General features: G+C 22.4%; 1 protein-coding gene across 1 annotated transcript in view; it reads left to right on the top strand.

Annotated features, from left to right (window-relative positions):
- Positions 1-3,318: 3,318 nt before the first annotated feature.
- The window catches only part of LOC129607208 (myb-like protein I), a 36,710-nt gene continuing 22,261 nt past the window's right edge, over positions 3,319-17,767 (top strand). The window contains exon 1 of the mRNA XM_055518007.1: positions 3,319-4,233. Within this exon, the coding sequence (XP_055373982.1) occupies positions 4,187-4,233 (47 nt within the window). The 5' untranslated portion in view covers positions 3,319-4,186. The remainder of the gene's footprint in view (positions 4,234-17,767) is intronic.

Here is a 17,767-nt window from a genome sequence, read left to right on the forward strand (position 1 = left end):
TTATAATATTAATTAATTTTTTTCTTATTTAAAATTATATTTTAAATTAAATATTTTGAGTATTTGTGATTGATAAGGTTTCTTTATTTTTATTCCTTCTTTTGGGCAATTTTTTTTTCAACTCCTTAATTGTATTTTGTATTGAGGAAACGAAATTGAAGTACTCGAACTTGTAAGATAAATTATTTGAGGTGATAATTGGTAATTTAAGATATATAGAAATTAAGTTTAAAAAAATAAAAAGGAAATTGTTTTTAATTCATTTCTTTAAAATTTGCTATTTGCAATACTTGAAGGTTGAAATATTGAAGTAATTTACCACATGAATGTGAAATTTCAATTTAATATTCATTAATTAATGTTCATTTACTAATTTAATTGATTTGAAATTTTCAAAATTTTATTATTAATTGCAAAAATTCCTAAAACTTTTATTTGATTACATCCGGAAATTCTTATAATTTTTTTTGTAGAATTCGAAATTCATTTATCAATAATCAAAATGATACTCAAAATAAAAAAAAACTAAACCAATTTTCAATTAAATTTTAATGCAGTGGAATGCATATTTCATAGCTAACAAAAGAATTTTAAATTACTATTAAGTTTTATTCTAAATTATTATAATTCAACCTTTAAACAACTTTAATATTATGAACTACTTATTATTAAATTATTTACATTTTATAAAATAGGTTCCTACTTATTTGATTTGTATTCTTTTTTTTTTTTCTTCATTAAAAAATGGTTTCATAATAAGTTCATAATTTAAATTTAGAACACGAGATTATTTTTAAATTAAATGTAAAATCATTTAATAATAGTTTAATTTAAATTGTTAGGTAATAAATAATAAAATATTGTTAAGTTATATATTCTAATTCGAATGTTATGTAAAGTGTTTTTCAGCAACGACTAAATATTACCAATTGAATTAGATAAGACTAGCTCTAAGAAAATTACGAAGAATACAAAAGAAAGCGTAAATCAAATCCAAATTTATTTGTTAATTTGTCCTTTATTTTGAATTTAATGTTAAATATTAGGATTAAGATTTTTTGTATGCTAAAAATTATAATGTAGTTTATATACTCTATAATGTCTGCCTAACTCATTGTTATACTTAGATGCTTTGTTATAAGAATTTAAAATTTTCTAAAAAGATAAGTTTTGGGAAAATTATTACATGAAAAGAAATAAGTAGATCTACCTCGCGTCCTAATAATTAATTAATTTATACAGATATGTACAATAATATAAAACATCTCTGTTCTTGTACTTCTGCTTTTCAATACAAAAATATTCCTTGAATGGTAACATTAGAAAAATTTAAGCTTTTTTTTTTGACGCAAATTCAAAACGCGTCATATTTTCCAATTAGTTATCTAACAGAGTTAATATAAGATTTTTGTATAATAATATCGAATATCTTCCGTTGATTTTCGAAGGTTTTTAATCAATTAATTTTTTATTTCTTTATTCATTTCATCAATAAGACACTGTAGCTATATTAAAAATGTTATCTACAAACATTTTCCGTGAAACGGAGTCTTCTCTTTTAATTTATTAATATTTTTTTCTTGTATGATTTTTTTTCTAATCGGTTGTTTAAAAAAATACTTTTTTTATTATACATATTCTTTTGTAAAACATGTTATTATTATGTTAATAAACATACTAAACTTGAAAAATTCGAGGTTGTTTAAGTTTTTACTTTTTTTTAATCTTATTTTGCTTACGTATATCCCAATATTAAGTTTATGAATTTGATATATTTTCAAATAAAATTTGAACTGATGCATTCATTTGTAATCTTTTAGGCCTGAGCAATTATCAAAAATACTTTATAATTAATAACTTCTATACACAATTATAATTTATAATTATAATTCTTTATAGAATAACTTTATACAGGTGCTAAACCTCTTAATATAGGTACCAATTTAAAACTTTATAAGTGCATATATAATTATGTGTGAAAATTTGTATTTTGTTGAACCACTTGCCAATCCTGTTGGGTACTAAACTTCTATCTTTTCAAAACGACGCTCATGTGATATGTGAATGTTTTAACATATTCTGTTAATTACTGAACCTGGCATATTTTGCTTATGTTAACGTTATATTTTAGATTGATCAAACATACTAAAATTAATATAGTTCTATTTTAGTAATAACCAAATAATAATATATGTATGTATATTTTCTAACTGCAATGAATCCTTCATTTTTTTTTTCTTCCCAGATATTTTATAATCACAACGAACCTACATATTATGTATGTACATATGTAGTGTAGGCATTTAATATCTTTTTTACAAACTTTTACTGGAAAATATGAAGTGAACCATTATCCAACTGACAACTTTAACTGCTTTTTTTCCTGCAAAATGTAAAATATACAATAAAAAAAAAAATTAGCACTATATTACCAAGAACTTACCTGGTTATGTAAATTTGTAAATTCAACCATCTAACATTTCCGAAAATCAATTAGCCATTTGAAATAACAATACTTCAGATAATACGTCGCATCTGTTTTAAAATTGGAATAAGGCTTATAAAAATTTGTATGCCTGACAAAATCAAAAACTTGAAATGATAAAAGCCATGAAAAAAATTTCAATTTTCAATTACAAATAATAAATTAACCATAGCCACTTTTTGGTTCCTTTTAAATTTGAACGAATTAAAAAAATTTTCATTTTTATTCTTTTAAACTTCTTTTTCAAATAATTAATTATTTAATTTCAACACAAACAGTAATAAAACTACTACCTACAATTTTTTATAACGAAAACTAAATATCAAACATTTAACTGTTTTTGAAACATGTACAACGACATGGAAATCCCTCTTTAATTATAACCAAAAAAAAAAAAAAAATATTCACCACAGCATTTTTCTTTTTCACCATTCTAAAATGCCAAATCAAACGTCAAATTTTGTTGTCAATTTTTAATTTTGTATTTGTTTTTGTATACAATTTAACGAATATAATCAACCAATCAGAAAGCTTGAATATGGTCTGATAAAGAGAACGGTATTTAAGTATTGCCATATTATTAAAATAATTTTTATAAAAATATAAACAAACAATCAATTTTCAAAAATTATTCAATAAAATTGTTACAATAATTAAAAAATTTTATTAAATTTTAAAAAAATATTATTAAACTAAAAAAAATTTGAAGTTTCTATCAATTTTAATTGATTTTTTTAAAATAATGATTGCTGTAATAATTAAATTAATGTAATACTGGCAATGATACGAGTCTATAAAAACAATCTGTTAAACGTCAAAGTTTACCATTTGAAAGTTGGCGTTTGTCAAGAGATTTTCTCTATTGCTTTAGTTTTTTTTTTATTATTTCAAAGTAAAAAAAAAGTAAAAAAGGAGAAAAAAAAATTTCTTTTAGATTTTTTTAAAAGCAGACGCGGTGTTGTGTTTTCGTTTTTTTTGTTTCTTGAAATTAAAGAAAAGTAATATTAATTAATTTTATTTTGTTTTTTTTTTTGATAAAAAGAAAATTAAATTTTATTTAGTTGATTTTTGCTTTCACAAAAATAAATTAAAGAATTAACAATAAAATCAAAAATTTTTATTCAAATATAAAAGCAAAAATTTTGTGTAAAATTTCAAGAGTTGGAAATTGGTTGATGGTGTGTCGTGTTTAAAACCTTGTCACAGAAGAAAAAAAAAAGTATTTTTTGAAAAATTATTCGAATGGTTCTCTAGTCAGTCAAACTAACAAAAAATAAATTTTTTTTACAAAAATATTATTAATTCACTTTTAATAAAAAAAAAAATTAAAAAGGAATAATAGATGTGATTTTAGAAATATAATATTTAGAAGGTTTAAAATAAAATTTATTAAGAAAATAAAAATATAAATTATTTTGCTTTAAAGTAATTCCAACCGGAGGTGTGATATTATTTTGAGCGCGTTCTAAATAGGTTATAATTGTATTACTAGCGAGAAAAATATAAAAATAGCAAAATCTAAATTTATAAAGTGCTTGTAACAATATATTATTAATATTTTCAAAAAGAAAACTTAAACAGTATAAACAATTTTATATTTGTATTTAAATATACAAATATAAAAAAAGAAAATCAAATCTTCAATTCAAAATTTTTATAAAAAGCCAAATCACGGATTTTTCAAATAAATTTCATATTGAAATGAGTGGATTTAACTCGGATATAAAAACAAGCATGGAAAATAGTCGGTAAGTATTTCAGTAGTGTGTTATGAACATGATTTTTTTTTTTAAATTAGGTATTATTTTACTTATTAGGTATCTAACCTACATGTAAAACTACATAGGTGTACTTGTATATTAGATGGGTATAAGTGCATAAATATTAAATATCGTGTGATTTTAAATAAATACTGACTTGCGCGCGTATAATTTTAATTTAACAAGAGAAAACCTACCTTATGTAGGTTTGTTAAAACTGTTTAAAAAACGATAAGGTCGCATACAAATTCTCAGAAAAGATTCCTTTTAATTGAATAAGCAATATTAGAAATAGGTTCTTAGTACCTAACGATTACTTATTTAACAAGAATAAAGGGAATCATTGCTGTAAAGAAATTAGACTTGACCGACCAACTGATATTTCTTTTATTACACTAAGTATAAGATGATAGTTTCTGAACATATGCTCATACATATACCTTTATGGGTACAGAATGCTTATCTCCCTGTAAAAGTGTACACGTATCACACTTGCCTGATCCAATAAATCTTTAATTTGTTTTATGAGAAAAGTTAAGCTTGAAAAATAATTAGTATATAGGTATATTTCAGTACTTATGTAGAAAAAAAGAATTTGGGCAAACCTAACAATCTTTTTCGAATTGATTCTTGAAAGATTTAAGTAATGACTTGTTACCGACATAATATTTTGTCGCTAAATATTAAAAGTAAATTACTTGTAATTACTTGCTAGTATAATTATCATTACCATTTACAATAATATTAAAGCGTCTCAACTGCATATCTAAATTCGTCATAATATTATAAAGGCAGGTAGATGCATACATATTTACTCACTCGATACAGTTACTAGTACAATTTTGTCAAATAACATACAGTAATTTTTGCCTTCATCGTCATCATTTCATGTATTTTTTTCCTTTCTTTCATAAAAATGCTTTGAGTTTTATGAAAGCAAAAAATATAAGCAATCTATAAAATAAAATTTTCCACTAATTTTTCGATATCGTAGCTCTGTATATATAGGTTTGTATGTAGGTAGTTAGATATATATGAAATAAGTAGATGTGTATGTATACTTATGCCATTATATAGTTAGGTTAGGACGTATACGAGTCCATATTATTACATACTTTTATATATTTTATATTAATTTACAAAAACTCGAATGGTTATTATTACATACAGTCTTCAACTTTAAAGTGACTTGAGTATAAAAATAATAAAAGTTTGAGTGTATGTTGTACTGATGTGCTTACATTTTTTTTTCGATAGTTATTTTTTTTTATCATTTATTATAAGACTCGTATCTTGAGTATTAATTATATTAAATATCCATATATGAAAGTACCATATATATTAGTGGTTATAGATATGTATAAGCTATGAGTATATGGAATGAAATTCAAATATGATTACAATAGGAACACGATATCATTACTTATATATCATGTATGTATACAAATATTACATACATATTTGTATGGATGTTTGTGTTAAGAAACTACACACGCCCTGAAATAACATACGATATGATTTTGAATGTTTTATTTTATTTTTTTTAGCTTTCTTATAATATGTATTTTAGAGTTTGAAATTTTAGGGTATACCGTGAGAAATTTCAAAATTAAATATAATATTATTAATTATTTTTATAAAAATGTTTAGACCATAAGCTTAAATATTATGGGCATGAAAATAAAATGGGGTAAGTAGGTACCTATTCGGCCGAATTTTAATTTAAAGCAGATTTTCCTTTATTTTACGTTTACTTAATTTAAAAAAATATTAAAAAAATGTGAGACTTCGTTCACATTTTTTTAATATTTTTCTGCCCAATTCATTATACAACTATTTTCTTCTATTCTATACTCAAACTGGTAACAAGTTAATTAGAATTTCGTAATATTTAGTAGGTAGGATAGAAATATGCAAGTTCAGTCATTCTTAATGCTCAGCTATCTCAAAAAATTTTTAGAATTATTTTGAAATTCTTAATTGTTCAAAATATGTCGGCTAAATTTAAATGTTAAAAATATTTCAGTTAATTATTTATAATTTATATTAATAAATCTGTTATAAAATTTTATCGCTAAAAATTGCAAGCCTAAGTATTTGACCAGAATTCAATATACTACTTACTTTTCTAAAAAAAAATATATAAAAATGTTAAATAATCATTCGATTTTTATTTATTTTTATGTTTATTTAATTATTAATGTCAACAAATCGTTCAAAATTGCGTAAGAAATATAAAGTGTAAAGTACCTACATACACTTAACTTTCGTTATAGACGTTAAAGCTAACAAAAAAAAAGTGATTTCGTTTTTTATTTTAATATTTCACAAGTAGCTAAACTATATATGTATGTACATACAATGTGAGTAGGTATACTTATAAGTAATTCATTATATTTATAGTTTCTTACGTTTTCTCGTAAATTACTAAAAAAAAAATTTTTCATTCAATAGACAGAAAAGTAAGCTTTTTTTTTTTAGTCATATTTTTGATAACGTGATACTTATTTGAAAAAAAAAAAAATCCCGTGAGTTGACGAATTCAGTGATAAGCAATGATAAGTGGGTTTCCTTTTTTTGTTTTTTGCTTTGAAGAGTATAATAATTTTGATTACTTATAGTTATATATTAGTTTTATGTAGTTAAGATTATAATAATTTTTGTTAGTTATTTTAGTACTTAAGTATACTTATAACATTAATATGTTTGTAAAAGTATGTATATTTAAAAGGCATTTTCCAAATACATAGTTAGGTACTTGAAGTCGACTGATTCAATAAAAATTTCAATTTAATATTAATTGAGTAATATATAGTTGTACATTATATGTTTGTAGATGAAATAATTAAAAGAATGAAAACGGAAATTCTTAAAGTATATTCTTAAAGTATATTCTACAAAATTGTTATCATTTTGCAAAAGTACTAGATATTTAATTATTAATTAAATAATCTAATGAATAAATGACACAGAGCTCTTATTAATCTAATATCAATTGTGTGTATTCACACATTATTAAACACATAGTGTATTCAAGTAAGAAGAACCAATTCCCGAGACAGTAATTCTAATTTAATAAAAATAATTTTTCACTGGCTCTGTTATCAGAGGGGGGCGGTGTTAATTATTGTTTTAAAAGTACAGAAAAGTTAAAAAAAATTTTATTAAATTGAAATTAATAAATTTCGTAAATTCGTACTAAGTAAACTAAATTTCCAATAAATGTATAATACTTCTAATACACAAGCTATTTATTAACATTAAACTAACTGAGTATATAGCACTCATTCAAATTATAATTGGATATATGTATTTAAATATTTTAAAATATTAATTTCAATGGCATGTCCTTTAAAATAATTTTGAGTTATTTTTAAAATTATTAAAAAAAAAATTGAAAATTTCATTATTTTGTTCAATATTATTTGAAATTTTCCCTTTCAAATTCAATAAAAAATTCAAGGAATGATAATGCATTTGCTTAAATTCCATTTTATACGAGTAGTTAGGTAGGTACCTTCTTACATCACAATGAAACTTAGCAATGTTTAATGTCTACAATTTTTGTATACATACTTATTACATTAAAATAAATTTGTTCGTTACATATTAAAAGTGTAAAATGATGAAAACCATTTGCTGTCCGCATGATACTTATTTTGTAAAAAAAACTAAAAGTATTTTTTCTAATATTATAAAAAAAAATCATGAAATTTTCAAAATAAATTTCATCAAAGAAAATTAAATAGCTGTACACCCAACAATGATAAAGAAAATACTCACTTAATATTTCAAAATATTTATGTAACTATATATAAGTATAAATATCTGTGGTTATAGGTATGTCAAGTGTTTGCAAGTGTAAATTTCACTTGGAATGTGTGTATGTAATTGTTTTACAAAGATTTTTTTTCTCTTTTTTTTAAATCAATGACGCAATAATGAAAATAAAAAGAAAATCACATAAAAATTCAAAACCCAAATCTCATCAGAGCTAAAGATGACTGAAATGATAAAGAAGATTGGGGCGGGATACGGTCAAATTTTAATAAACTAAATTTTGTATGTTAGTTCGCGTGTGCACAATAGTTTGTTTATAGTACGAAATTTTCCCATCGAGTTTGTTGTATGATTCGAAATTTTCGACTTTTTTATTTATTATTTTTTAGTTTTAAAATATTTCTATTCTTCTCATCTAATTTTAGAATCTAAATGAACGCATATTTTAATGTAAATGGCTGGTTCTTGTTTTATTTTAAATAAAATTAGAATATTATGCCAATACGAGTCTCAATGAAAAATAATTATTCAAAATATATTTTACGATTGGCTGCCTACTTATTTAAGTATATATTTAAATCATAAATTTTGAAAGTTTTTTATTTATTTTATTTATAATTACTTAATTACTTTTTTTTTATTTTAATAATTAAAAATGCAATAACTTTTTATTTTAATTAAAATACATAAGGTAAGTGTCGGTAATACTGACAGTGACGGTAATACTGACATATATGAGGTTTTTTTTAATTATTAAGAGATTTTCTCTATACAACATATATATATTTTTTTATTTCTAGATTAATTCAAATTATCGCAATACTTCCTTTTATTTAGTTTTGAAATAACTCCAAAATATTGAGGATAAATCAGTTTTGTTTCCAAAGACATAGCAAAAGTGGGTTGCATTGGAGAATTTCTTATATTTTTTGCTTAATTTTTCCGATTTTGTTTTTATTGTTTTTTGAATTATTTGAAGGTTAAAAATATATGTATTTATATTAAATTAAATATTTTGATTATTTTTTATCTTATTTTATAAGTAATTCGGAGTAAAAACGTTAAATAAATAAGAATTTTAACAAATAATTTCTGTCAGTATTAGAAACATCTAAAATTCGACCCTGCTTCTATTACTGATATATGTGTCAGTAATACATCAAAAATCCGTATTTTTATAAATGCCGTCATTTTTAAAATATTTAAATTTTTATTTTCGTATTTATTTAATTAAAATCGAATTTGAATTTTCTTTCTAATGTCCGAACTCTGACACTAAGAATTTACTATAGGTTCGGAGTATTTTAGCTTTAAAAACTGGTGTCAGTAATACGATCTAAAGAGGGTCAATATTATGTACAAAATTATGTCAGTATAAAGTTTTAATTTTGATATTCATTTTAATTAATTAAAATACTTTCTTTATACTTTAAAATTGTTTAAACTATTTCTGTCGAATGAAAATCGATTACATTTGTGAAAACCTATATCTGACTACGACCTTTTTACCTTTTTAATAGTGATATTCGTCTAATAAATTGTGTGTCAATATTGTATACAATACTGTCAATAAAACAGTACAATTCGCTTTCTAAAAAATGCTTTAAAATTACTGTAAACGTTAACGTCATAACAGTTATCACAACAGAAATAGTTCTCTTTAAATAAGAAAAGTAGTCCTTTTTAATAACCCAAAATGTTGTTCCAAAAATTAAGAATGGGTTGCTCTCGTTACGTACTTAATACATAAATAGTCAAATTTGTTAAAGCAAAAAGCAGCTTTAGAATAGGCTTATTATAGGTTAAAGCGAAAAACAGCTTTAGAATATATTGATATGATTTCTTATAATTTCGTGTGATATGGTACATCATATTTTAGGTATTATTTATAAGAATACATTTGTAGCAAATATTACTTACAATACTTTATAAAACATTATGTCATTTAGAATTAGATTTTCATAAATTTCTTTTAAAAATTTTTATTTATTCATTGTTGCATATTAAGACTACTAGTAAAAGTACATTCTACAGCAATAATAAATTCAAATCAGCTGAATTTCACATGTTTTTACCTTTAATTCAATAAAAAATATGTTTTTTATTTTTGTTTGAATTATATTTTGATTTATTTTTAATTTTTTTTTAAATAAGATGAAATATCCGTGGAAATCTAAATTATTATTCCATTTTTATTGAATATTATCATTTTAACCGTTTTAACCATTATTCGTATATAGAATATAGATTACAGCATATGAAATTACATTGTCAGTATTAGGAACACAAACTGTCAGTAATAGACACAAACATTTGCGGATATGTCAATATTAGGAACATTTTTTCTTTTCATCTTTAATCGAAAAATTATGAATTAAAAAATATTTTGATTAAATAATTTTATAAAAATCATTATTCTCAATTATCCAAATTATTCAAAAAATCCGAAACACGATCATTTATTGTGTCCCGCATATAAAATATCTCACGCCAAAGTTGAATTTGTTGCGAACTATGTCAGTAATAGGGACACTTACCTTACGTGTATTTAAATACAAACAATTAATTTCAGTTTTGCTCTGAATTTCAGTCAATTGCTGACTGTATAAAGTTCTGTAAAATATTGGTACCTAGTTTTCTTTTAAATTTACGATATTAGAATTCTTTGCATCTTAATATAAACAAATTTTTGATTTTCAAAACTATATGTAGTTTACCTATAGTGGTTTTAATACACTAAATTCTGTGTATTTTGACTCGTGTATCAAAAAAGAAAAGGAAATCATATTTTCTATAAGCATCTGTGTAATAAATTTTTTACCCACGTCTTTTGTTTCTTTGAATTCTTATATAAAAGTTACATTAAACTTTCAGCTAAAAAAAAGTTCATTTTTAAATATTTTTGGTAAAAAAATGTAAACTGAATTTGTAAGTTTGTTAATTAGAATATTTCAAAGCTCAATATTTTAAAGCTCGACATTCTAAATTCCAAAAATTTAAGGTCTAAACTAAAATACGGTGGAAAATTATTGTCCGAAATGTTCAAAAATTATTTGAATTTTTATTGAAATTATTAAAAATTCTTGCCTTTATAATTAAGTAGTTAGTTACTCACATAAGGAGTGAGTTAGCTACTCACCTACCTATCTAATTACTTAATAGTTTTCTTACTAATGATAAGAAATATGTAATCAATGAGTGTACTATAATTCATAAAATGTACATACATATATATAAACGTACTTGACTCTGTAGATACATGTGCATATACCAGTCTTTTGCTATACTTATAAACTATACCACTGAGTGTAACAAAAATTTAGTGTTTCATGTAAGTTACATACATACTTTCTTTTAAATATCTTTATTTCTATTCTGTATTAATAATTATACAACTATGCGTCTCTATGCTTTACATAAATGTATGTACATACATATACATATATGTATATTTTATTATTTTTAACTGTCATTTATTTTGCTGTTGTTGAAATCTTGTATTGTATGTACTTGACATAAAAGGCGCACGCGTTTACTTTATCACATTAGAAAAAAAATGTTACCTACATTGCTTTTTACATTATTTTATCGTATGTTACGTTAAAAATTTTGCATGATTTTCAGGGGAATTGAACGAAAGAATTTTCTGGATATAATTTTTTTTTTCTTGGCTTTCATTTTAACTTCTTGTTTATATTTTGTATCATGCTTTTATTTTTTCATCTCCTTAAAAATCTCTTACCAACGTTATTTTCAATGAATTTTTAGCATAGATTCCATGTGATTTCAGTTAAATTTGAGTTCAGTGGCAGTAAAAGTTATAAAAAAAATCAAAACATACACACACTTATACAGGTACAAACATAATATTTTATATTTTATTGGGATAAAATGGCAAATAAACATTTTTGTTAAAGAAATCATTTTAATATAAAAGGGGGAAAGTAGGGTAAGGTAAATGAAAATTTGAAATCACATTATTGGGTTAAAAAAGTGGCGTGTTTCATTTTTAACGAAATTTTAATAGTTATTTTTGTATGTTTTTATTACGTTTCTGTTTTTTTTTTTTTATGTTCGTTCTTCTCTGTTTGTTGCTTCGTTTTATTTTCGTTCGCAATTTCGTATTTGAAAATGAAAAATTAAAGAAAAGAGAAAAATATTTTCAACTCATTCCAATCAGCTGATTTTTTTTTTTCTTTGAAATGCTTTTTATGATATTTACATAAAGGAAAGTTATTTATATGGGTATATAAATAAAGTATGTACTTATTACGTGAGCATGTAAAATATGTTAGTATATACTTTTACACGTAAGTACATAATATAGCGCAAGTACATGTACCGAAAGTTAACAGTACTTAAGTGTATATAATATAATTTAATTTTAAAATAAAAGTTGAAAATTTTGTTAATGCTTTCTGGCTACAAGTTGGAATGAAAAATATTTAAAAAATATGTATGTATACCTGTATATAGGTATGTAATAATGGGGCAGATATGTATGTAGGTTCGTACCAACCATAAATATAAAATAAATGTCGGCAAAATGACATTCAGAAATTTCCAAATTTTTTGGCACTTTATATGAGTTTGCATACATACATATGTATACATAATGTATGTGCAGTTGTACATACAGATACGCAAACCTATCAATATAGAAAAACCTTGTAAGATATCTACGTACGTCATTTCAAATTTTAAATTTACAACACTCTACGGATTGTGAGGGTCTTTAAATATAATAGGGTCGTTATGTACTAAAAATATTCGAATGAATTTATTTTATTTGTAATATGTATATGCGTGCATGTACATACATATACGCATACATATAAAGAGTGAATGTTTAATAAAGAGTGAATGAAAAGTATGTGTAATTGCGTATAGTTGCATATTATGTAAATGTACCCACACTTATTTTATGTACGTACGTATGTATATTTAGGTATTAGGATTTGTGATAGAGATGTTACGCATTTTATATTTTAAAATTTATTTTAATTTTCATTCAGTATTTTTACCCTTATTTAATGTGTACCTACATACATACATACATGCAAATGTACAATTTTACTCTGTTGACCTAAATATTGATTCATTTAAGTTTTACGTGTCATAATCATTAAGTATTATTATTATTATTATAGAAAGAAATTAAGTAAGTATATACACACAATATTTTAATGTTTATATAAATTATTAAAATTATTTAGGATGTGGTGGAAAATTATATAACAAATGGCTATAAATATTCGCATATTAAATTTTGTTTAAAATTCATTCATAAATTAAAAATATTTGTAAACATATTGTAAATTTACACAAAATTAACGGTTCTTCCATATATAAAATTTCATTTTTTAGGTATAACTGTTATAAGTTCTTATAGCCCTACATATTTGATTTGTTAATCTAATTGTTCCGGCATATATGTGGGTAACAACTTATTGTGTAAAGGTAACTACAACTATATGTACAGAAATTATTTTACAATGTATCTAAAAGGCTTATTACCTATACCTACTACGAGTACTACTAATTACAAAGTGTTTTAATAGATTTTTTTATTTTATTTTAAAGAAATATTACTTTAGTATACGAAAAGTACTCAAATATAACTAAGAAAAATTGTTGCATTCATGGAAAAGTAATCAAATATAAGTAATTAATTAACTGTAATCAATACTAATTTAATTATTTTCTAGCGCGTTCTAGCATTTAAAATTATTAATTTGGAATATATACGTTTGTTAGTTGAAATGTTCAAGTATGTATAAGTAGCTGCGGTGTTTTTTTTTTTAATTATATGTTTACATACATTATAGATTCCGGATATTAAATTATCACAATATTAATTCTAGTATTTTATTTGGTATGTTATCAAAAAAAAAATCATGTTTATTGTTTACAAATTACATGCATATAATTTACTTATATAAGTACTTACATACATACATATTTACTTAGATTTAATAACAAATTAAATATCCGGATATAATTTTAATTTTATTGATTTTCTAGCGTACATAAAGCATATATTTTACATATATTCACATTATACATATTTGTTTATGATTACTTATAGAATTTTTAGCTAATTTATTTTTCAATAATTACACACTTATTAAATTACATAAGTTTTAATAATAAAATTTTAGAATTATTGCGTAGTTTATTAAAAATCAAATTTAAAATCATAACTAGCTTAACATATAATAAATCCATAAGTATATGAGTATGTATGCGTATGCATGAGCATAATATACTAACTTCAGTCAGTATTATACTATTATTTATGTGTGAAAAGTACATAAATATTTAAATAGACTAATATAAATAAATAAATAAATATTGATAGAAGAATTCGAAATTTTCAAAAAAAAAATAAAAAAAAAATTACTTATTTTGAAAATGACGAAATATTTTTTTTTTATTTTCACGCCTAATGAAAATATTTACGGCTAATATACTTATAATTTGTAATTCATTAGTAAAAATATAAGCTTGCTTTAGTAGTCTTGGGCTATAATACGGGTTTTGAAAAGGAGATTGGAAGATTGTAGATACACGCATGAATGCGTACAATAACAGGGATTTATGTATATACAAATATATCTACATAACATATATAATTACATTCATACATATAACTATTATATTCATGATATCCTAATGTACTTACTCTAAGAATTACGGTACCAAACTAGTTAAGTATATTCTCAAGTAGGTACATATATGTAAGTATAATAATATTTTTCTTTTATTTACAATATTTAGTATAATAATTTATTAAATATTAAATGAGAATTTCAATATCCGCCATTTGTGTTAATTTTTTATTAAAATATTGAAAATATTCATACTTACCTATTTTATATAAGCAATATCTAAGTGTACTTAAAAAATTATTTTGTAGCATAAGCAAATAATAATTATTATATTGAGTTAGAGATGTTTAATCAGAAATTAGAAATTCTAGAAAATACTCATAAGATCTCTGGAAGATACATTTAAAATAATTTAATGATTAAAACATACCCACAATTATAATATATGTTTGTGTACTTGTTATGATTTTAAAAATTTAATTTAAATCATAATTTATTGTATAATTAGTAAATTCGGGACGCTCACTTGAATGACAAAATTGTAGTGCATTAATGTGAAATTTTATATTTAATTCGAATATAAAATAGAAAAAATTTATTTATAATTTTAATTAAAATTTTAAATAAAAACAAAATTAATTTATTAAACTCAACTAGATTACATTGAATTTTGCTTACTTAATTAAAATCAACATGTTACTAAAAAAAAACAATAATAGTAATTATGTACTCATACTAGTTTATAAAAATTGCAATATCAAGTACTTATGCATTCAAGACTCAAAAATTTGAAACTAAGAATGTATGTATGCAAGCATGCATGTGTGTGTGCATCTATATATTTATGCATGTATGTATGTATGTACTTAAAGTCATTTAAAGTAATTATGATGTTCACATTTGAATTTAATGAAGAAATAATTGCCTTATTATAAATACATAAGTAAAAGTATAACAAACAACTTGCAACTTATACAGCTAAAACAAACATTAAAAATCGTTTTAAATTAGAAACATACAAACATTCTAAACAAACTAAATGAGTATTATTCAAAGAGAGGCGTTTTCTTAATATGAGCATAAAATTAAATTAATAAAATTCTTGTTACTGTTAAAACTCGAAACTGTTAATTATACCCATACTAACATACAAAGTGTATAAAGTGTAAATTTGTCATGACATTTGTTACGCTAAGAAATAATGATCTCTGAGATATAGGCATAAGTATATTTTTTTCAATCAGCGTCGAATTCTGAGTCGTTCTGGGAATTGTATGTTAATATGCCCAATATATTTTTGTTGTATATAATTTGTTGAGATTGTTAAATTTGAATATAAGCTGCTGCATAAACTATTTTTATTAAATGCATACATATTAAGTAGATATTCAAACTATAGGTTAAAATTAAGAACAAATACAAAAATAATATAATAAGTAAAAGATTATACCTATTACTACGAGTATAAAAACAATATTATACCACAATTAAAAAAATCATTGATTCGTACGAGTATCACCGAAATTGACATGGTCAACTCTCTAACCTATTCTCATTTTAAACTAATTTTATATCTCAAAATTAAAATTTTAATTATTTAATTTTTTTTTTGACCTTCGTTATTCTCGTATACATATATATACATATATATATTTAAATGCGTACATTAATAATTATGTATATAACTAACTTATAGGTGAGTATGAATCTAAACATTATAATTTTATAATTACATAGTTAAAAATACATGTTTACAGTAATGCATACATAAATATTATTATTTTTTTCAAAGGTTAAACTTGTATATATTGCGATTTCTAAAAAAAATTAAAACTTTAAACTTACTTTTAAGTATAATGGTGCTGTTCTATAAGGTTAAATTAAATTAAAAATATTTCGATTGTTTGCTGCAACACTGTCGTAACTCAAAATTTGTATATTTGTGAAAAGTGAATTTGAAAGTTTTGAAGTTAAACTATATTTCCCGTTACAGAAATTAAAAAACAGAAATGTTTTAGGTGATTACTTTTGTAAAAATAATTAAGAAATCGGAATTTTTGAGCTGTGTTATTGTTAGAAATCGCAGCAAACAAGCAATTTAATAAAACTATGAATTTATTTCCATAATTCAATTGCCTAAACGTTTAGAATTGTAAAATAATAACTGAATGATTTAAATTAAAACATGACTTATATTTTCGCCGTATGAGTACATTTAATTGTACATATAATAATAAATTAAATCAAATTACTTCATAATTGTGAAAATTGTTATAATAATTAAATAAATGAATGCACATTTAAAGGACCTCAACTTTTATAACTTTTAATAGTTCATTGAAAGTCAAGCAACATGTAATTGTTTCTTTTATAATTAATTAATTGAATCGTAATTGAAATTGAAAAAAATTAATTATATTTAATAACTTAATGCTTTAGGTATAAGCAATGCATGCATAATTTTCAAATTTTTGGATTTTATTATACTTATACGAGTATAAGTAAGTACTTGGTCCCCAACAATTCAATTTTTAAAGAATAACTTTTCGAAAAAACATCATGAATTAATTTGAAACTGGTTAACTATTATTTAATATTAATTAATGACGGAAGTAATATAATTTTTTTCTAACACACACAAATTAATTTAAAATTTATCTAAAATCAGTTAATTTTTTTTTTTATTATTTATAATTTTTAATCTTAATTAAAAACATATTGTATAACATTATAGTTTAACTGTTAGAAATTTATAATTTCCTTCCGGTTTTTTATGATCATAATTTTTGTTACTTATACGCATGCAAATTTTTTTTTAGCAAAATTAATAAAATATTATATTAAATTAATTATACTTAATTATAATTTAACCCTTTTGAGCATAGTGATTTTTTCTAGTTGCAATAGTATGCTAAATTTTAGTACAAAAAAAAAATTCATTAAGTTTTAGAAAAAGCAAATCATTGCACTTCAATATTTACGTCTTATTTAAGTAATAACTGTGTGTTTATAGTGATAATGTAAGTTTGGATCTAAAAGAGCCGATTCTATAAATACATTAAATAAGAGCATTCTTTAAAAAATAAAAAATGTGACCGATGACTTGTGTTGTAATTATTGAATTATGACTA

This window comes from Condylostylus longicornis, unplaced genomic scaffold, assembly GCF_029603195.1.
Source record: "Condylostylus longicornis isolate FDR11 unplaced genomic scaffold, ASM2960319v2 ptg000027l, whole genome shotgun sequence".
In the NCBI taxonomy this organism is placed as follows: domain Eukaryota; kingdom Metazoa; phylum Arthropoda; class Insecta; order Diptera; family Dolichopodidae; genus Condylostylus; species Condylostylus longicornis.